Source organism: Akebia trifoliata, chromosome 4, assembly GCF_017979445.1.
Source record: "Akebia trifoliata isolate Shusen 1 chromosome 4, ASM1797944v1, whole genome shotgun sequence".
In the NCBI taxonomy this organism is placed as follows: domain Eukaryota; kingdom Viridiplantae; phylum Streptophyta; class Magnoliopsida; order Ranunculales; family Lardizabalaceae; genus Akebia; species Akebia trifoliata.
In genome coordinates this window covers 4,273,083-4,295,618 of record NC_141378.1, presented here as the reverse complement: position 1 = coordinate 4,295,618, position 22,536 = coordinate 4,273,083, and the positions used below count along the sequence as shown (strand labels likewise).

Genomic DNA, 22,536 nt, shown 5'->3' with positions numbered 1-22,536 from the left:
TGAGGTCGTTAGTATTGGGTCCCAATGCTTCTATTGTGGTTGGGATGCTTCCATGTCACCAACATGAAGGACTTTAATACTATATTTAATTTAGATATTTTTAATATATTGTGTTGTTTTATATGAAATAGAATACTACCATGGCTTCGTGGAGAAGAACGAAGGGGTTCGTATCAATGATGAGATTTCAATATAATTTTAAAATATGGAATCAACAACATTATTGATGAAACAAATAAATTCATCTTATTAATTTAATAATGAAGAAAAAAAAATTGTTACACAAGGGTGGAGACAAAATTTTGTTTACATGGGATAATTAAGAACCTAACCAATTTTAAAATTTTGTGTGAGGACAATAACGACTGCTTACATCTTTTGTAGATATCATTTGTTGTGGTAGCCTATAAACTGTTTTAATTTTTAACAACTCTTGTCAGGACAAAGGCCCCAATTGACCTCCAAAGTAAATCCGTCCCTCGTGAAACCAAGTAAATAGACTCGATACAAATGTAGTAAAAATTCCATACGATCTTCAAAATATTTGGTATGTTATTCTTCATTCCTCTCCGTTGTCTTTGAAAATTTAGATAACTTAAAAGAAGTGGAAAAAAAGAGAGGTATGTTTGGTACTTTAAAATTGTATAAGATGAGTGAGTATTTAGAAAGAAATATATTACTAATTAGACTATTAAATTACGATCCAAAAAAATATGAATTAATTTAGAAGGAAACCCTTGTATTATAAATGATCGAGATGAGGTTAGCTACATTTATGAGTCTTGATGATATGACTCGCCAGGTGGCATACTAAATTGACTCCTTGATATGGACAAGCTTAGGAATCGTAGATCTGTACGCTTTGGGATACACGACTCCCTTGAGATGCACTTTTTTTAATGAGAAAGTGCAATCGTGTATCTCGAGACACACAAATCTACAATTCCCGATCTTGTCATGCCAAGGAGTTGATTGAATATGCCACCTGGTGAGTCATATTATCACGACTCCACATTTTTTACCCTTTTGCAAGGCAAGCAAGGATTTAGTTGGTCTAATAATTTGCAAAGGTCAAGGTGAGTTCAACGGGTTAATGTGAGTTTGACATGATTGACTCGGAAGGTTATTCGGATAAAACTATGTTCTTGCGTTAATTCTTTTTAATTTTTAATTTTTTAAATCACGTTACTTCAATCGCAGTCAACCACTGACTTTTGGTCAAATGCCGGATCTAATCCTCCATTTTGACGGGTACCGGATTACCAGTCTTGACAATTTCGTGGGACGTTACTAGAATACCTTAAAATTTAGGCCACGTGTTTTTAATCAATATTTGACATACCTCCTCATGTTCAAACTAATGACGTCATCTGCATCTTCATCTACTCGAAATACAAATTAAAATGACTTAAATAACCTCATATCAACTTATAATCCAATATATTGATTCTTCTCTTCTTAACCTATCATCTAAAAGGTATAATTTCAATTTTAAAACATCAGCTTTAACCTTCAAACTTCACGAACAATATACAATGATTGTAATATTAACATTGACATCAACATCAAATGTCAATATATTACCCTTATTTTTTTTTTCCTGAAACTCATCATTTGGGTACAATAATTTCAACATGAAGATTTTTTGTCTTTCAACCATCAAACATCAAGTGCAAGGTAGGATCTTGGGAAGTAAAAGATGATAAATTTGTCAATAGAAAAAAAAAAAAAAAAAGAAAGATATTTTAAAAGGGATTGAAAGAAGAGTTAAAGTTGATGATTATCAGACTTTTAATGGACCAGGTTTAGAACGGATCAGGAGTAATTTGATACCAAAACAATAAGAATAAGAGCGGATTAGATCCAAAACTGATTCAATAAGTATTGGATCGAGATCTTAATGGTTGAGGTTATTATTGGATCTCAAAATTAAGATCCAAACTTAATCCAATAACAATCGTATCAAGTCTAGATCAAACCAAACTCGATTTGATGTAGAAAATCTAAATAAAATGCATACATTTAAGCAAATATATAATATAATTTTTAACATTTTATTGAATCAAAACCTTATTAGATCAGAATATGGTCAATCCAGATAAGATATGATATGATAAGATATCATATCGGATCTTTATTGAAATCCAAATCATCAATCCAACCCCAAAGAATGAATTGGATTTCAGATTTGATCTGATCCATTGAGAAACTTGAATGATTGAACACCATGTTTTTATCCAAGAGATTGAAAAGCTTGAAGATGGGTGAATTTTGGGAGAATATCGTTAAAGGTTTTTTGGCTAGAGGTTGATGGCAAGGGCATTTAGATCATTATATCAAATTGTTATGATAGAAGACCGAAGTCAAAGGGCATGCATCGATTTGAAATTATAGGGGTATGTATAAATAACCATAAAATTTATTCGTTATAGGACATTTTTGTCATTTCAGCGACCTTTTTCTAATATTATAATTGTCGCGCCTTGCGCGCTACCCAATTCGTACGAATACAAGGCGCGGTTTTAAGTCTATCTCGACTTTGGTTTTTTTCCTTTTTATTTTTTTATTTTTTTATTTTTTAGACATTTAAACGGTAACGTCGGTCCGTTTTTACCGTTAGATGTTACTTTTACGTTAAAAGCGCACGTTAGCCGCAAATAAAACTTACGCTTCTGCAACCCACAGTCTGTACTTCCTTCAGTTCTCCACACCAAGAAAAAAAAAAGGGGGAAAAACAAATCAAGGTTTTCTACCGAGAGTTCGAGTAATCTACGAATTTTCTATTAAGAAATTAGATTTTGTTGGATTTAAATAACTGATTATTGTTCAGCTAATGGCGTTCGATTCTCCAAACCATTTATTTCGAGCTCCGATTCAATTAATATCGTCACCTCTGGATCCATTCTCAGCAATTAGCGATGATTTCTGCAAGTAATCTTAGTGTTCTTTCATCTTCGATTTCTTATGCTGTCTACGCTCAATCAAAGAACGATATCTTTGGCGATTTCTTAAATTTACACAGATCTGAAGCAGTCGTGCTGTATCACAACTTTGGCGATGTTAGATTTTTCTGTTTCATTCCTGATTTCTGATGGTAATGGTGTTCTTCGAACTCCTTTAATGGTTATAATTCCGATTGTTTCTGCTTTTTTATGTTTACTTGTATTTTAATTTCGTTTCAGTGGTATTCAAGCGTTTCTTCAGTAAATGTGTGAAATGCTGCGTATTTGCTTGGTTGAACTTGTAACGATTCGTTTGCTGGATCTCTCGAGTTGCTTCAGCCAAGGTTTCCTATGAAAGTTTTGGTTTTTCTTATAAACTATTTTCAACGTGGATGTGTGTTGGTTTATTAGTTCTAGGTCATCTAAAACTATATTGTTACTTAAAACACATTTGTTCCACATTTAGCTGTCAGTAGGTTTTACTAAAGCGAAATTGATAAATTCTCAAGAAATACAAGCATGTTACATGTAATTACTTCATTATCTATTAATTAGGGTTGTTAATTTTTTAAGCTCTGATGCGTTTCTATTGTCAGCAATTACATTATTAAAAATTTGAAACTAGTTTTAAACTCTGAATTTACAGGGCAGCTGAAAAAGCTTCAATGGTTATTACTCGAATATATACTGGTTTTATCTTTGGTGGCGTTCAGTATAGATGCCCAATTGCCAAGATTTTTACCAGTATCACCTTCGTCATCTTCAACCGGTGCACCATTTGCTTCACCCGCAATTCATGAACTTCCCTTCCCCGCAAAGCTTCCATCGTTTCATAAACCGCATCAGAAACATTTTTCACCACGTGGTGCTCCATCTATGCTAGGTCCAACTCAACCTCCAAATTATGGCTCATTAACGACTTCAGCTCATCCCCCATCGGGCCCACGGTTGTCGAAACCATTGATGAAGAGAAGCCAATTACCTGCTCCCAGTACTGGTCTTCTACCGCCCCGCTTGGCGGGTGTTGCGCCGGCATATTCTAATGGTGGTACAAATCCTTCAGGGATAGCTCAGACACCATTATCTCCTCGCATCTCTGGTAAGATATATTGCATACCATTTATTTTCTTGTGTTTCTCTAACTTGATTTAGTAAGCTTGGGTAACTTTCTCATAAATTGCACCATCTATAATTTAACAATCAAGGTTAGATAGTCGAAATTGGACTTGACAGGAAAGACAACATTGAAATTATTCTTCTATTATTACTAGAAGGCGGCATGTGCAAACACACATGTATCAAAGGGTAATTTGTAATTTAAAATATGGATTTAAGGGTTTTTGAAGATTACTTGGTAAAAAAGGATACTTTCGCATTTTTGAAAACTAAGCAAGGTGATTAAATGGTCGTGGGTTGCAATTTTCTTGGTTTTTTTTATACCAAAATAACCCTGATAATATTAAATTTAAATATAAAAGTGGGGACATTTATGGCCACTCATATTTTGGTTTCAAATCACTTTAACTCTACCTTCTCTCATTATAATTGTAAAGATTAGGATTTTGCTTTAAATTGAGAATGTTGGCTTTGGTCCTAACTTCTGTGTTTTCATTCTCACTTGGTCAGATTGTTGTGGGCCAAACATGGTGTTGAAACAAGGGAGCCATCCTTGCCATTGTGTGTATCCTATACAGCTTGATCTTCTACTTTTGAATGTTAGTTCAAATTGGAGTCTTTTTCTGAAGGAATTAGCTCTTCAGCTTGGTTTGAGAGATTCCCAGTTTGTGATCATCAACTTTTATGTAGTTGGCTCATCAAGGCTGAATATTTCAATGGATATTACTCCACATACTGGGATAAGTTTCTCTGCCCATGCTGTGAATGACATAAATTCTTCCCTTGCTATGCATAGGATTCATCTCAACCCTATGTTGGTGGGTGATTACAAACTTCTTAACTTCAGCTGGTTTAAGCCCCCAGATCATTCTGAAGGTAATTTTGTCTTGCCCTCCTACATAGCTAGTATCTCAATGAAAAAAAATGCAACTTCTCAATGCTGCGGTTTTCTTTATTTTTGGAGCATTAGAACTATGTATGTATATGTTGGGTACCTGTTGATATTTATTACACATGATTTGCAGTTGAACATACTTTATATGTGGATATCATTTGCCTACTTATAGTTGTATCCTAGCTTTAGCTCTTTTACAGAGAAGATAACTTCTGTGTATACCCTTATCAATTATTTGCCTTATTACTGTTTTGTCAGGATTTTTTATGTGCACGATGTGCATAATGTAATGTTTGACGGAGTGTTGACTTAATGAAGTCACCAACAAAATGATCTGAATGATTTATTCTACCCAATTTATTTTACACTTAAATAGACCATTTTTTTCTTTCTTTTTGGATAAGTACTGAAATGGCCCATTTTCATCCAAGGTTTAAACTTTTGTTTTGTGGCAATGTTTTGGTTAGGAGAAAAATTGAAATGGTCTCGACTGAAACATTTAATGTTTCGTTCTGGTTTCAAGCTGAAAATGAAATGTTCCGTTGAAACGTTCCAAAACGGGACAAAATTTTGAACCATGCTTTCATCTTCTTCCCATTTCTCTAGTTGGAACTTTACCTCAATTAGTCTCAACATGTAAGAGGTAAATGCCAATATTTACTAGTTTTATGGAACATTGCCTGTCAGCAACATGGTTGCAAAAAGCAGGATTAGGGATGAGGAAGAAGCGTTCTCAAAAAGTCAACATGATGGAGTGTCTGTTACTAGATGGACTTGGTTCTCCCATGAACATCTGGACTTAGCATATTGGACCTCTCTTTTATAAAATTGTAAAATTATTTTTTAATGCATTGCAGTGCTTAGTAATGAGAGTCAGACTAGTGTATTTATCATCAATACTCCTTTGGTTACCTTAACTACCCTTTGCTTAGAAAAAAAAATTCCAAATTTCAAAACTGATTTTCCATTGCACAATAAGAGATAATTGAATTGATTGAAGGCGATGTAGGACAAATATCTGAAGTTTTCTTATCACACTATTTCATCAAGCTTATAAGAATGTTAACCATAAGCTTGTATGAAGGACACATAGAAGATCATTGAATTAATTTGGAGTGCAAGACATGAAGTTTCTGAGGATTTGAGTGGTCTAGCTCACACCGTCGGGCTTTTATGGTTGCAAGGCTTAAGTATTTGGGTTGAAGTAGACATTGACCAAGATTTACAGTGATTTTTTATGATTGTCCCAAATTTTGGTTGCCTTATATGTGGGGTTTGAAGAGAGAACATCAAGATATTGTAAATTCCAGGATTAAATATTCCTCATGATGTGAAGATCTGGGAACAACTCTAAATCTGTGATTTTTGGGGTCTTAAGTACATGGGTATGGATGAATTGTGATATCTAAAGTTGGAACTTAAAGTATTTTGGCAATGTCACGATTTGTGATTACATCAACAATGGGGAATGCTGTTATTTCAACTAGCAAAGGAGATTCAAGATGTTATTCATGAGGCATAACTGTGTAACCTAGTCATGGTTAAACATAAATGCTTATGCTATTAGTGGTTGGGTGAGGTGATGAGCCATTAAGTGGTTAATCTTCCTTTAGAGCTTAGTGAGACGTGTAAAATCAGTACTAAACAATCCCTTGCATTGCATTGGGTCCTCCCAAATTCGATTCTATCTTTTTTTCAGAGTTGGGACAGGTCTTTGTTTTCCGGGATATCGAATACTTTGTGGAGGTTACTTCCGTTTGCTATTTGTTGGGGTACTATGTTGAAAATTTTAGGACTTTTGTACTGTTGGTGTAAGATTTGCCCAGACTTTAAGGGTGTATTTTTTGAAGATTTTGTCTTTCGTTTGGAGATGATGTATGCTAGTTAGGCGCCACTCTTTCTTGGTTGGTCATCTCGACCGCCTTGTTTTCTTGTACTTTTTTCACTTGTTTTATTAAATTCTGTACTTATCAAAATAAAAATAAAAATGGATTTCCTTGCAATAAAGCCATAAGTCCATTTTAACTGAATTTTAAGGCTCTTCCCTTGAATATTATGTACTCTCTTCTTTAGTGCAAGCGTTTTGAATAGGATCCTTTATCTTGAGCATCTCATCTTCCGAGACTTTGTTGTGAATTTTTATTCCCTTTGCAAGGCTAGGTGGGAAGACATTTTCTACATCCTCATTCATGGTATAGATTCACTCCATGATAGGTCCCATTTCCTATCTTTATTCAGAATTATTGGGTGTTTCCTTTTTTCAATATCCTCTTTCGTTTCAATTGTGGCATTCATTGAAGGCTTTCCTATCAAGAGAAAGGATTTTGTGGAGTTTGACTCCTTTCGTGGTTTGTTGGGCCATTTGGAGGGAAAGGAATAACCAAATTTTCATAGGGAAAGGGAGCTCAATCCAACAAGCAATCATAAATGCTTTGGTGTTTCTTTTCTTTTGGTTTAAAGCCTTTAAGGAATTTAAAGGCATTTTCTTTGAGGACTTGTTATTTAGGTTGGACCATGTTTGTATTGAGGTTCCATAGGGGTTTGTTTTGTGTTGTATTATGAATGTTTTTTTTTTTTTTATACTTGTGTTCGTTATCTTCTCTCTTTTTTTTTGATAGGCAAGTCTATAGACCTTCATCCTTTCTTTAATAAAAATTCTCTACTTACCAAAAAAAAAAAAAAAAAAAAAAATTCCATCCCAAAATTTCTCTGTGCCATTAGAGCCCAATAACCCCACCCCAAACCTAATCCTTAATTTTTTTAGAATTTCCTTGTTGTATAATGCTATTGGTTACACTCATCAAATCAGAAGTACCAAAGAAGCAATAATCCATAACAGAGTCTCTCTTTCTCTCAATTTAATTTCTCCCTCTTGCTCTCTCTTGGATGAGGACGATCTACCCTCCCACCAAGGTTTACAAATTTCATCTTGAGGCATTGTGTTTTTATATTATAACCAAAATTATCTTGAGGTTGAGATGAGATTAGAAATTAAAATTGTTCTATTATCACACTTTTTTATTTTTGCCTTTTGCAGGTAACACAGTTTAATCTGTTAGTGCCCCTTAGTTGATGTTAAACTCATGCAAGTACAAAATGTTAAGGTTATGGATCTTGACTTGGGATACTTGCATAAGATATATTTATTTACATCCAGTTTGGCTTGCAGATTACTTAACCCAATGACCCTTGTTGTAGTTCTGAATCTGCTTGTAACTAAATCCATTTGCTTTTGTGGACTAACTTTCTCACATGTACGCGTTCATCTTTTTCTGTTAATGATCCTATTCTGGAATTTTTGTGAATTTTGGCTTAACTTGCTTCCACATCTGATTGCAGTTCCCCCGGCATATATTTCACCTGTAATTGCCCCACATCATGTGCCCTCTCCTGTGCCTGTCCCTGTTGCCAACAGTGGGAAACATTCAAACTTGGTTCTTATTCTTGGCATTGGTGTTGGTGTTCTGATCATCATCATTTTGTCCGTGCTAGTAATTTGTTCATGCATGTCTGGTAGAGGAAAGAAGAAAGCACTGGTCAAAGAAACTGGTAAGTATTCCTTTTTATCATTCAATAAAATTGCTGATAAGTATTCTAAAATGCAATTTCAGGCATGCCCTATGATCTCAAAATATTAATATCTCTGGTAGGCGGCAGGTGCGTTTATATGTGAATTATGGCAATTCTAGAGAAATGCTAATAGTTCGTGTGAGGTGCACCAGGTTTGGCACACATTTATTTTAGGGCTGATATTCATTCACTTACTATGAGTCACGCAACCTAATGTCCCCAAGTTTATCATCATTGAGTTGGCCTACTAATTATAAAAGAGATATTGTAGTTGTGCCCATTTGAGGTTCAACTTTGATGTGTTGCAATGTCTATTTCAAGAAGCGTTAGTGATGGCTGTATGTGTAAAATAGGACTGAAAAACAATAAATAGAAATAAGGGAATTCTTTGGGAGTGTGACTAAAATGAGATGGGGAGAAATTTAGTAATGAGGATTCATTTTGATATTTGATTTAAAGAGAGGTTTGTAAGTTGGTCAGTGAAGCTTCACGTGAAATCCCAAGTTTTTTCTTTAAAATGCTAATTGATTGTTGCAGTGGCATCAATGTGGGATTTTGATACCGGGTTTGTGGTATTCCCACTCAGACTTTAGTAACTTTCTAAGTTGGCACCTTCAGGATTTTTTCCTTTCCGGTTTTACTGATTTTGGTTATAGCTTTCCTGTATGTTTTGAGCTGTTTGGAGCAACATAGGCTAGGTAAATTTTGTGGAAAAATCGATAAATGCTTAATAATCAGACACCTAATTAAGATTGTTTTTATTCATGAACAACTAATGCAAGTGAAACTGGTTGTACCTTCTGCAGAATTGAAAACTACACCTTGAAAACCCAAATCTATTCACAATAAATGGTCTTTAAAATTATTATTCAAGAAGCATGTTCGCATAATGAGCGTATAGCCGAGATGAAGATGCTGTGATAGATGAGTGGAAAAACAAAGAAAGTAGAACTCATAAACGAACACATGAAAATGAGTAGTAGCCCCAATAGATGATGAAGTAAGGGAGACTCGATTAAGATGATCTGGTCATCTGAAATGAAGATTGACGATTGTTAAATTTTAGAGTTAATTTTCTAGAAGTTTTATTTTGAGGGTTGTAGTGAGGGTATTTATGTAATTTTGTATGGGTCCCACTCACATGTGTGTTTGACACATGTCACTTTCTCTCTTTCTCTCTCTTCTCTACCTCATCACCTTTGCATTTCCCATGTAACCATTATTGCTTTTCCCATGTACTCTTCTAGAATATCCAATTTCATTGATGAACCCCATTACCTTCAATTATCTCCATTTTCCCATGCAACTACGTTTAAGTCTCAATGCAATTTTGTTTTCCATCTTGAACCCTCTTGAAACTTCTTGAACAAGCATTCTCACATGCTAGAAATTTCCTCCACCACCTATATACACATGTAGGGAGTCTCATTCACAGCCAAATCCTTGAAATAGCCCTTGAGAAGAGAGAAAGTGAGTAAGATACCATCAACACTCCAAATTCCATATCTTGTATAAGAGGAGGTCTCATTTCCAACTTGTAAAGTTTCTTTTTGAATTAATTTAGTATTTCTCATTTTCATCTTTTTAATTGTTGTTGTTCTTCTTCTTAGTTATGAGTCTTGGGCTAGTGTGTTTCTACACTATTTGAGAAGTGGAGTTTCGGAAATTTGGACTTTGTCTTTCTCTACAGCATCAGTTAGAAGGAAAGAAGTTTGGAGTTTCTAAAATAGTGAGGAAGCTCCGAAAGGATGTGGATTGAGATATTGAGAGCAGTTATGAAGACATGGATCAATGAATGACATGGTTGTAGAATTGAATATGAACAAAATTCATCCAGCCAACCTCAAATAGTTGGGATATGGTTTTTATGATGATCATACTGGTGTGAGGGATGTCCTCACATGACACAAGGAATGTAACAAGTTATCTTCTTTCTGTGTACCATTCGATTCAAATTCTCATAAATCTTAAGTTAGTGTGAGGAACTCTAGGACTGAAGATGGTTGTGTTCCGATGATAATACATGGTATTCAATGGGAATAAACCATTCTGTTAATTGAGGAGAACACAAGATCTATGAGTGGCAGGAGGCTTACTTGAAAAGGGTGTGAATAAGGAAATAGCAAAGAGAATGAAGATTGCACAAAAACACAAGGATTTACATGGTTCGGCAGTGTGCCTAAGTCCACGGATCAGAACAAGAACAATCACTATTTTCTTTCCAAGTTTTACAGTCCTAGAGATCTCTATTTAAATAAACGGAAGTTGCTAAACGCGTCTATCTCCCCAAAAATAGAAAACCCTTAAGAAAATATTACACAATTGTCCTAATTGAAACCCTAAAAAATTTGGGCGGGGGCTCTACCCCCGCAACTCTGCATACCGCCAACAGAATACAAGACATTTACACAACAAAGGGAATACAATAAAATAACTCAATGTGAATTACATTTTAAGGGATGCTAGTTTTTATGTTTTTAGTTATTACCAAACAATAAATGTTACATTTTTTTGTCATTTTTGCAGCAAAGCCAAAGACTGTTGATGCAGCTCACGCAGGAGGGTCTCTTCCCCACCCCCACCCCACCAGTATGCGGTTTCTTGCATTCGAAGAGCTTAAAGAAGCGACAAATAACTTTGATCCTGCAAGCGTGCTTGGAGAGGGTGGGTTTGGCAAGGTCTTCAAGGGTGTTTTAAGTGATGGAACAGCTGTCGCTATTAAGAAACTTACTAGTGGAGGGCAACAAGGAGACAAAGAGTTCTTGGTTGAGGTCGATATGCTTAGCAGGCTGCATCACCGTAATCTTGTGAAACTTGTAGGCTATTACAGCAATCGTGACTCTTCACAGAACCTTCTTTGCTACGAACTTGTCCCAAACGGAAGCTTAGAGGCCTGGCTCCATGGTATTTCATCTTCTTAAGTTCATGGTTTTAAAACCCGGGTTGACGTCTCGTCTCGTTCATGGACGAGTCCGAGTGGTCTCGGATGAGATAAACCATTTGACTCAGTTTGCAATTATTTATTCAAGTATATTTTTATGAAAATAATTATAATTTATATATATATATATATATATATATATATATATATATATATATATATAAAATAAGTTAGATTAGAAGATGTTTGTCATAAAATAATATTTTATTTAGATAATATGAATTTAAATTCTAAAAGACAATTATCATCAGTAAAATATACAAAATCCTGGTTGACTTAGCCGTGTTTTTCTGACTCAGACGAGATTTTCAAAATATTGTCCGAGTCATCTCATTTATCTTGCGAGATATGGCAAAGTTGAGAGCCATGTCCATCCATCCATCTTGTTCATGGACGATACCGAGATGACTTGGGTGACTCATCTCTGTCTTGGACGAGATTTGAAACCATGCTTAAGTTACGGGATTCTACTACTAGTTGCTTTTAAGTTTTTACTACACCAGCTGTTCTTACTGAAGACTGAGTTTCTATATAGGAAAAATTAGGGACAATTTATGCTATTTTACGAAGTTTCATGCACGCTACTTATATAAACCTTATTTCATTTCAGGTCCCTTGGGGGTAAATTGTCCTTTGGATTGGGGCACCAGAATGAAGATTGCTCTTGATGCTGCTAGGGGACTTGCCTACTTACATGAGGACTCACAACCCTGTGTCATCCATAGGGATTTCAAGGCATCTAATATATTACTTGAAAATAACTTTAATGCTAAAGTTGCTGATTTTGGCCTGGCTAAACAGGCACCCGAAGGACGAGGAAATTATCTATCTACCCGTGTGATGGGAACATTTGGGTAAGCCTCCTTTTTTTTTTTTCTCTCTCCTCCTGACCATACACATTCCGATGATTGGTCTAATCTCAAGTGGTAGTAATATGGAACTGAATTAATTTTCAGCTATGTAGCCCCTGAATATGCTATGACTGGACATCTACTTGTCAAGAGCGATGTATATAGTTATGGGGTTGTCCTCCTTGAGTTGCTGACAGGAAGGAAGCCCGTGGATATGTCACAACCTTCCGGTCAGGAGAATCTTGTAACTTGGGTTAGTACTTTCTTCGTGGTTCTACTTTTTGAATTTAAGTAATCCATAATTACAAAATGGCTTCTCCTGTTTGGGTACTATAAATGTTTTGAGGGTTGATTACCCTCAAATATATCCCAGCAGGCCTTGCGGTTGGGTCCTCACTAAGAAGGCTATATGACTCAAACACAAGGTTGTCATGTATATCGATATAAAAAAACACATTGGTTCACTTTAACATGTTTATCCCCCACATAAGAGTAGGGGTTGGGGTTTAATCTTCCTACAAATCTCAAGGATAACTTTTTTCCTTTCTCTTATCCCTCTTCAAGGTACCTCTCCAACTTTATTACCTTTCTTTTTCTCCTCCATTCCAATAATACCCCTGCAACTTTATTCTCTTTCCTCTTCTCCTTTTTTTCTATAATACCCCTCCAACTTTATTGTCTTTCCTCTTTTACCCCAAAATAGGATGACTGTGCTGTAGGCATGGGCAAACTCAAGTACTCATATAAGATCAGATGGACGTGTGAGTCACATTTATAGATTATTCTTTTGGTAGACCATCCTTACAATCTACCTAGCTTTCTGGGATTTATTGGCATCTAATCATCCATGGACTTTGTTGCAACATTCTTTTCTTTTTCTTTCATCTTGCTGAGTAATTTAGAATTCAATTTCTGGCCTTGGAATTAACAGTGTAGCTCTCAGTTCAAACTTTTTTATGTGGTAAATACCATAATCATCGTCATCAAGGCTCATCACTAACATTTGGGTTGGCTGAATGAATCCTACCCCTCCGTTCGATTATATTTGAAGTGATGCATACGATAACTATAATGATGAAGTTACATAGTGGATGTGTGATATCCTTTTAATCTCGATAGAGATTAAAACAATTTGTTCTGTTTCTTTCAGGCTAGGCCAATTCTAAGAGATAAGGATAGATTAGAAGAGCTGGCTGATCCAAGGCTTGCAGGCAAGTACCCAAAGGAAGACTTTGTTCGGGTTTGCACGATAGCCGCAGCTTGTGTTGCTCCTGAGGCAAGCCAGCGGCCCACGATGGGAGAAGTGGTCCAGTCCCTTAAGATGGTGCAGCATATAACAGAGTATCAGGATTCTATGTTAACCACCTCCAATACCCGTCCCAATCCCAACCTCAGACAGTCTTCCACCACCTATGAGTCCGATGGGACTTCATCAATGTTTTCCTCGGGCCCTTTCTCTGGTCTAAGCGCCTTTGATAATGACAACATCTCTCGAACAGCTGTGTTTTCAGAAGACTTGCATGAGGGACGTTGAAGTGTGACCATCCAATACAAGAATGCAAAGAATGATGATGGTTCAAGTCAGGAATGGCCTTTGGTGTGGAGAACCACTTTTCAGTTATTCTTAGGTAGTGGTGGTGGCTTCTCTACATGATACATCGTATTGTATATTCCATGTAGTTTTGTTTGCTTGAATTGGCTTTTAAAGGGTTTCTTTCCTTTTCATTTCATCTGAGTGTTTTCTTGACTGGCGTTTCAATTAATTTTTTTTTTTTTTCCAGATTGAGGGACCAAGTTGTTGAATTGATTTGTTGTTGTCGGTTTGAGACCAAATCAATCCATCTGTTTGCAAATTGGACACGTTAGTGCTCACATAGCGGAACGGAGCAACAAAAGATGAGACCAAATCAATCCGTTGCAACCAATCCATCTCTTCTTAGTTAGACTTTTTAGTTGTCCGATTCCCAACGTGTATCTCTCTTTTCGACCCCTCCTTTCCACATCCATCCCATAAGTAATTTATGTATATATCACTCTCTTAAAAATTAGTTTTTTTTTTTTTTTTTTTCCCGAAATTCCTCGGACTTACTTTAAGTTGAGTTACAATCATCAACTGATTTGATTATGATAATTTTTTATATAAATTTTTTTAATCGTTAATGATATTTACTTAAAACAATGTATGCATCCCACATGCATTCCCTAGTCCTACAACATAGAATACGTAGGGGTCAACGGAAAGAAAATACTATATATCAGCAAAATCAATGCAAGTGGATTATCACAAACACTCATTCATAAGACATTTATTGTGGGCCATTCGTTATTATTTGATAAATGATTGCATCATCATCCTTTCCCCCATTCAATTGTCAAAGTCATGTATTTTGTTTTGTTTTGTTTTTTTAAAGTTTCTTTTGGTCAATTCTATTATGGTCATATAGGCTTCCTCTTCCTCGACCTACGGGGTCTTCTAAAAGCTAAACTCCCATATTTTCTTGGGGATATAATTATTCTCGTAGTTCATGATCAAATAATCTCAATTAATTTGTACATGTGTTAATTTTTAATTGTCTAATGTTTAGTAAAAAATAAAATAAAATAAATTCATTTATACAAATTTTTTATTTGGTTGAGGTGCCTCAATTACATAACATTCCAAAGCACACTTCCACTTCAACAATCCAATTCTGATTTTAGGGATAACATCATCATGATCCCTTCACTATTATCAATTTTCGGCTCTTTCCATCTATGATTGTCACTATTAGGTTTTTATTTTTATTCGTATAATCTACTTGATTTGTTAATTCTAAATACTTTAGACTCTAAAGTCTAAATTACTCATAATTCCAGTTTTGCATAACATGAACTCTAACTCTACTCCATTCCAAAGTTTTTGTGCTTGGATTCCAAAACAGCTCTTCGTTATTCAAGTTTCGCATCGACTCCTTCACTGCTTAAATCAAGAGATATAATCTTTAATACGACGAAAATATATAGATAATAGTCTATCCATGATGTAAATTACTTATAAGTGAAAACTCATTTGTCAGTCTTAGGACTTATTTATTTTCCAATAAAGATATATCACTTATACTTCCTTTTAATGAATAAAAATCTTATATAATATCTTTATTTATTTTAAAATTTTCATGAGTTACCAAAATAAAAATATTGACTTTTATATATTACAACTCACTTCAAATGATGTGTAAAATATTACTCATTTTCATTAGAGTTGGTCATAAACTATATTGAAACTTGCAAGAGAGCTAAAAAGTGGCTTAAAATAGTTGAGAGTAGAAGAACTAGAACAGATGAAAACAGAGAGGTCAGACTTTTTCTCTCAAACAATTGCAGCAAAAACAAAACAACTGTTTGAGGAGAGAGAGAGAGAGAGAGAGAGGAGAGAGAGGGGGGGGGGGGGGGGGGGGTGACCACAACAACATAGGAGACAATAAAAACACAGGTGTGGTGGAAGACTAAAAAGAGAGATGGAGAAGATTGAGCTTCTCCTTTACTCTCGTCATCACCATAATCATGACCCAACTCATCTTCTAACCCTGAAACCGACTTTATCGATCTCATTCTCTAAGCCTAATCTTGACCCAAACCATATCTTTGCCTCTAACTTTAACCCAATAAAAGACTCTACCTTACCCCCACCACGCCCATCTCTCGTCTCCTTCTCTATCTCTCTGTCTCTCCTTTGTTTTCTTCTCGAGATCTTTTCGATTACTCTCTATGGTGGTCTAAGATTTCCATTACCACCCAGTTTCATCTTCAAGGTAACGCCTTTCTACCCATTTATCTATATTCTTTGACTCTCTGTTCAATTTTTGATAATGATTTAATGAAGTTTTCTTGTTTGGGTATGTCTCAATTTGTATTCTTTTAAGTGGTTTCGTTGATTATTTTTTAATTTAATTATCTGGGTATCTCGATTTCTCTTTGACTAGGTAATTTTATGTAGGTATCTCGATTTTCCCCCCATTTTTGACACTCTTTGGTTTTGAGATTTGGTTTCTTTCTGGTTTATTTTATCTGGATTTCTCTGTTTATTTAATGTTGTTTTAATGATTTCTTTCGGTTTTTTCAATATGGGTTTCTTGATCTGATTGCATGTTTTCTTGGGGTTTGGATTTATTCCGCTAGGTTTTTGGATCTTTGGTGTCTTCTATGTAGGTTTCTCGGCTCGGGTTTCCTGTTTTTCCTTCTGGGTATCATGGTTTCAATGTTATTCAATTTGGGCATTTGGTTTTATTTGATATTTTCATCTGTGTTCTCAATCTATCTGATCTCTTTATCAACAATTGTTTTCTGTTTGTTTATTCATATTTGGCGTGACATTTCGGTTCTACATTTGTCTATGCTGATCTATGTCCATTACGTCTTGATTTCTCTCCTTATGTCTCTCTTAATTTCTCATTATCTAGCCTGTGTTGCTCATGAGAGTGTTCTACTTCCTCCTCGAATTCCTGGGATAGTTTTTGGTGAGAAATTTTGTTGCCCATTCTTCCAGCATTCTTTTTTTTTTTTTGCTAGGCAAGTGGGATTAGTGGTCAGTAATTAGTAAGTGAAGGCGGGTATGAATTTAGCTAGCACTATGTTACTTGGCTCGTCGGTTCGAATTCAGGTTTGTGGTTCGCCCCTCTAGAATTAACCTGGTTCGTTGGGGGTGGTTAGAGATAATTCGTTTCTTGGGTTCGCTTTGGTTCCCTAGATCGGTTTGCTAGCTTGGTTCGCTTGTGCATATATAGAGGGTGGTGTTAGGAGGCCCTAAAGAGAGCCAAACATTGTGCCAAACATTTTTTCAATGTATGGGTTTGAGGTTTTGGAATGGGCTGATTTTTTGTGCGGATGTTCTCTATGATGAGGAGATCATCCTGACCAAAAATCAGTCCATTCTGAAGCTTCTAACCCCATCAAAAGTTGTTTACAAAAATCGGATGGTCCACGATTCTTCAAGTTGTAAACTAGGGTTAAAAGTTTCAGAATGAGCTGATTTTTGGTGAGGATGATCTCTTCACCATAGATCTCATCGTCACCAAAAAAAAATCAGACCATTCTGAAACTTCTAACCCCTATTTTGAAAAATGTTTGGCTCTCTTAAGTATATATAATTCAAGTATACAAGTTATAATTACAATTATACTGTTAAAAAATCTAAGCTAAATAAAAACAAAGTAATATAATAATCCAAATTCTAAGTATTAACAATGAAAAAAGAATATAATAAATTGGTTTGGTTCACTGAACCAATTAAAAAATTGTTTGGTTCGCTGAACCTGATGCTTTGGTCTGCCGAACCCAATCAAAGTTCTATGGGTTCGTGGTTTGCTTGATTTTACGAACATAGTATGAATCTTATCGCGAACTGGTTCGGTTGTGGTTTGGACTAGTAGCAACAAATCGGGTAACATAGCTGGCACCTTCAAATTCTTCCAGCACCCGTATTTTTTATCAGGTTCTAGTTCTTGTTTTCCCCTTTTTAAGTCTTCTCTTGTATTTCATATTATATAATGTGAACTACAAGGTCTTGAGTGTATTTCTTTTTCTATGAATAGTGTTTGATACAATGGGAAACTATTATGAATTTGTTATCCAAGTGGAATTTGTTCAATGTAGATACTTATTATATCCATCGTTCTTTTGTCAGTCTTTTAGGGTGTTATTCCCTCCGTTTTCAATCACCGGGATTGTCACTAGCCCCAGAGTGTAAGTTAGGTTTTCCCCTATGGAAGGATTTAGAGGTTCTGGATTCAGCAGTGTTGGAAGTACTACGAGGAAGAAAAGGAGTAACACGTCCCGTCGGCCTCGACCTGATTCACAACCATTTACGCAAACTTGTGATGTTTCACCACCATCATCTACACCACCTTCAGACAATGCGAGCAAGGTCTCCAGTGATGAGGACACTGTCTATAATACAAGCTTCCGGAGGAAAGAATACAGTTTGAATGAATGTGCTTCAAGGGCTTCATCTATTAACAGAGTTGAAGGTGAATCTACTCATAAAATGATGAGGAAGGATGATGTGGCATTTGGAGGATTTGATGGGGTTTACAGAAATGGTGGTTCGAGAGGCAGTAGTGAGCAGTTACGAATTGGTCCAGATTTCAAACGGTGCAGTGAAGGTGTCCTTGCCCCAGCTAATTGGAAAAGCATGAACAAGGTTAATGAAAGCTTTGACTTAAAGCCATCAGGAAGGACAGATAGCGATATGGGAAGTGGAAAGAATGGTGAAAATCTAAATTCGGAGAATTCAAGGGTAGTTTCAGATGTATTAGGTAATGAAAACAAGCTGAGAAAAGTAAAGCTTAAAGTGGGGGGTATTACTCGTACAATACATGCCAAGTCCTCGTTAGACGGTACTTCTGGTGGTGGTGGTGGTTCTTCCAACAAGTCTTCTCGGCCTTCTGACGTCCCTCGGCCACGACCAAAGTTGATTCTTCAGGTAATTTACTATCTCTTTTGCCAATTATTGAAAGAGCGAGTTTCGCAATGGTCCCATACTCTTGAGATGTAAAGTTTGTTCTGCTTGTATATATTTTTCCTTGTGTGTGTTTTTTACTCTCTTCATGAGGGTCTATCAGGGAAAGATCCCTTATATATAGTACAGGAAATTAAAACACCCCTGTCGATCTTGCATTGTTCGATGCTCTCTTGTTCAAATGATTTAAACCGTATGATGCATATATTTGATTGTTTGGTTTGAATCGTCCAATCAGGCTGGTTTTTGGCTGGAAGATCATCTTAGTTGTGCTCATTAAATGCGACAGCTCATACAAATGAACATCTATGCCAATTGTATGAAAGGATCCCCTGCCGTATTAATACTTGCGATACTATTGTATTAGCTATGCTTTTAATATATTGTTCATTAAATTCTAAAATTCCCAAAAAAGCTCTGTTAAACAAGTTTCTTGTTTAGGACAATTCGGATGATGATCAATCCCCTCCTCCTGGTAAGGCGAGTGGGTTGCAAGGAGTTCCGTGGAAAGATTTTTCTAAGGGGAGTTTTAATCTCGGGAAGGACAATTCTTCAAGAGACGAGATGCCTGAAGAGAATGTTCGTAAGAGCAAACGAGTCCCCAAACGGCGTGTATTAGATGGGGAATTTAATGATGGAAATGAAGATGAGGAGATCCGATACGTTGGGAGACTCAAAACTTCAAAACCCACCATTGATTATGCTGCTGAGCACGAGGATGATGGGGATGGAAGCAAGAAACAACGGAAGATTTCTAGGGTTTCTAAAAGTAGGGTGGCTGATAGAGAATATGATGATCTTGAGTATCACTCATCAAGGTTGGGCAGGGAGGGTAGGAAGAATTCCAGAAGAGAGAGACTGACTGAGGACACAGACTACATGGAAGAAGAAGAACCTTTATCAGATGGTGAAGCCGAAGCTAAGAGGAAGAAACAGAAGAAGGAATCTAGTGATTCATTGTTGGAAGGTAGGAAGGAAATGACCCTTACTACCCGTCAACGGGCCCTTCACTCGGGCAAAGACAATGCAACGGGGACGGGTGCGAGTCTAATTGAGTTCCCTAATGGGTTGCCCCCAGCCCCACCAAGAAGTGAGTACTTTTTTTTTCGTACTTTTTCAGCGATTCGGTTATTCTTGTTTTAGCGTTGAGGATTATTATGTTTATGGTTATATTTCGATAAACTTGATATTTTCTTTTGTTTGTTTGTTGTTTATGGCAGAGCAAAAGGAGAAGCTTTCTGAAGTGGAGCAGCAACTGAAGAAGGCTGAGGCTGCTCAAAGGCGTAGAATGCAAGTGGAGAAGGCGGCAAGGGAGTCTGAGGTTTGCCTATCATTCAATATTTTGCTTTGAATAATTTAGTTTTTAAAGGAAAACAGGATCATTTGGTTCTATTTATACAGGCCGAGGCAATCCGGAAAATACTGGGTCAGGATTCCAATAGGAAGAAGCGGGAAGATAAGTTGAAGAAGCGCCGTGATGAAATAGCTCAGGTACTGAGACTTGCCGCAATTTCCCCTTTTTAATAATTTATTCCTTGTGTGAAATTGTGATTTCATTGCCCCTTTGTGTTTGGTTTGTGGACACACTTTCTTTCCCTTTTTCAAATGGAGTGGGTTCTTCGTTGTGCTTGATATCCACTTTTGTTGGGGTGGTCGCAGAATGTTTTTTCCAATAGAAAAAGATACCTTTGGGCAATTACGCCTTTTGCTATTTATTGGGGGCTTTGGAATGAGAGGAATAAAAGGGTGTTTCAGGGAAAGGAAAATTCTTCCCACGCTGTGATTTTGGAGATCTTGGGCCTTCTTTACCGTTGGAGCAAATTAAGTATAGTCTTTGAAAGTGTCTGCTACGAGGAGTTAGTGTTTAAGTGGGATTCCTTGTGTGGTTTGTAATTGGTTGGGGCAGCTATTCGGCTTTTGGCCTTAGGCCTTTCTTTCTTTCTTTTTTTCTTGGTTTCTCTTTGTTTTGGGGGCAATGTCGGCCTCCACTTTCTTTCATCTTCTATGAAAACTTTATACTTAGCAAAAAAAAGTTGTGATTGAGAGTTCTTTTTTTCTTTGATTAATTTTTTCATTATTTTCATGCAGGAGAAGGCAGCCAATGCAATGACGCTTGCATCAAACATGGTCAGATGGGTTATGGGTCCTAATGGGACAACTGTTATATTCCCCAAAGATGTAGGACTGCCTAGTTTATTTGACCCCAAGCCTTGCAGGTTAGGATTATACATATTCTCCTCACATACCCAAATTTGGTTGCTACTTTGTCTACACTTGAAAAAAAAAAAGAAGAGCATTCCTACCAACATTTTAATATATCCTAATGTGCATTTCGCTACTTATTGTATGACTTCTATATTGGTTTGCTGATGGTTGGTGGGACTCTTGCTGTGGATTTTCAGTTATCCTCCTCCACGTGAGAAATGTGCTGGTCCTTTGTGCAACAATCCATACAAGTACCGGGATTCCAAGTCAAAGCTTCCACTCTGCAGTCTTCAGTGCTACAGAGCGGTAAATAAATAGAAGATTCAGTTTGTGTCAACCTGCTTCTGCGGTTGACACCACTGCCTTAATGATTTTAGTTTTGTGCTGGTAATCTTGCTCTTATATGTTTCTGTATCATGACATTCGTGGTGGGTGACCTTGATGAACTTGGCTTTATACAATCTAGGATAATTCATTTGATGCAAGATACTGGTCAAATATATCTACATACTAATGTTCTTTTTATTACTTGCTGAAATTAAGCAGTTACTTCAGTGGTTTTTGCACATCTCTTCACTATGATATTAAGCTTTTTTTTAAATTTTTTTAAAATTTCTGACTTTGGTACTTGAACTTGCAAGGCTTATTTACTAAAACTTCAAATATCCTGCACTGCATGTGCACGTGTTATTATTGGTTTTCTTTGCATATGTCCAAACGAGCTCAATTTTTTTTTCTCTTACTAGAGTTATTTTAAAATTTCTTGATAAAATACTAGTTTCTGATTTTGTGAATCCTCATTTTACCGCTCATCTCTTCTCTGTTAGCAGTTGGTCTTCAATAAAATGTCCTCAAATATTGTATCATGTTATCCTCTGCTCTCTATTACTATCTTACATACCTGAACAAACACCTTAAGCTTTGTTATTGGTAAAAAATCTTGACATCCATTTAATGTTGGCAAAGAATGTGAGAGGGACGTTTTTGGCTCTTGTGAGAGCTCAATAAATCAAGCTAAACCCAAGTTAAGTCGTTGGCTAGGTCTGACATAGACAGTGGGGAGCAAACATTTAAACGCTTGGGTGTGTGGCGAGGCATTTCATTAGCCATTGCTCCATGAGAAGATTACTTCTTAGGGTGTGGGGCAAGGCATTTCACTGGCCAAAGTCCTGAGATGAAATCTTCTCGAGCATACATTTTTTTCTTCCAAATATTCCAAACTTATCAAAGTCAAATTAAAATTGATTGAATCACTTCAAATAAAAACAAATTTTTGAGTGGAGCAACTACTCTTAACTAAAAAACAAGCATAACACTTAACACTAAAGGAAGAAGTGGAGTAGATTTCCCATAAATAGAGATTAGAATTAAGGAAGAAATGGAAAGTAGTGGAAGAAGTAGAGATGGTTAGAATTGTAAATCGATTCGGGATTGTAGAGATTACGGCGAAAGAAGAATGCATGACATAACTTCAAGGAACTTTGAGTAAATTATATGTTACACGAGCAAAAATGGTATGC

General features: G+C 36.2%; 2 protein-coding genes across 3 annotated transcripts; both read left to right on the top strand.

Annotated features, from left to right (window-relative positions):
- Positions 1–2,683: 2,683 nt before the first annotated feature.
- LOC147403117 (Protein kinase superfamily protein) lies at positions 2,684–14,091 on the top strand. 2 transcript variants are annotated; one of them, XM_086438583.1, is made up of 9 exons: positions 2,684–3,094; positions 3,183–3,286; positions 3,589–4,041; positions 4,569–4,934; positions 8,293–8,502; positions 11,050–11,427; positions 12,075–12,318; positions 12,421–12,568; positions 13,466–14,091. In XM_086438583.1, exons 2-9 carry the CDS (start codon positions 3,208–3,210, stop codon positions 13,847–13,849), a joined length of 2,262 nt encoding a protein of 753 aa, XP_086294709.1. In that variant the 5' UTR covers positions 2,684–3,094; positions 3,183–3,207; the 3' UTR covers positions 13,850–14,091. The 2 variants fall into 2 exon arrangements, with proteins under 2 accessions (XP_086294709.1, XP_086294710.1); XM_086438584.1 differs by lacking the exon at positions 3,183–3,286.
- Positions 14,092–15,739: 1,648 nt separating this feature from the next.
- Positions 15,740–21,584, top strand: LOC147403116 (uncharacterized). Its single transcript, XM_086438582.1, has 7 exons — positions 15,740–16,106; positions 17,978–18,775; positions 19,253–19,901; positions 20,032–20,132; positions 20,213–20,302; positions 20,900–21,027; positions 21,214–21,584. The coding sequence occupies exons 2-7, from the start codon at positions 18,056–18,058 to the stop codon at positions 21,332–21,334; spliced, it is 1,809 nt and encodes a 602-aa protein (XP_086294708.1). The 5' UTR covers positions 15,740–16,106; positions 17,978–18,055; the 3' UTR covers positions 21,335–21,584.
- The last annotated feature ends 952 nt before the right edge of the window (positions 21,585–22,536 follow it).

What these genes read in the sequence shown, in the direction of transcription:
- LOC147403117 (XM_086438583.1), top strand. Translation starts at nt 3,208, where the DNA reads ATGTGTGAAATGCTGCGTATTTGCTTGGTTGAACTTGTAACGATTCGT. An exon ending in CTCGAGTTGCTTCAGCCAAG is followed by an intron (nt 3,287 to 3,588) that starts GTTTCCTATGAA and finishes CTGAATTTACAG; the next exon opens with GGCAGCTGAAAAAGCTTCAA. An exon ending in CTTAGAGGCCTGGCTCCATG is followed by an intron (nt 11,428 to 12,074) that starts GTATTTCATCTT and finishes ATTTCATTTCAG; the next exon opens with GTCCCTTGGGGGTAAATTGT.
- LOC147403116 (XM_086438582.1), top strand. Translation starts at nt 18,056, where the DNA reads ATGGAAGGATTTAGAGGTTCTGGATTCAGCAGTGTTGGAAGTACTACG. An exon ending in AGGCGGCAAGGGAGTCTGAG is followed by an intron (nt 20,133 to 20,212) that starts GTTTGCCTATCA and finishes CTATTTATACAG; the next exon opens with GCCGAGGCAATCCGGAAAAT. An exon ending in TTTGACCCCAAGCCTTGCAG is followed by an intron (nt 21,028 to 21,213) that starts GTTAGGATTATA and finishes GTGGATTTTCAG; the next exon opens with TTATCCTCCTCCACGTGAGA.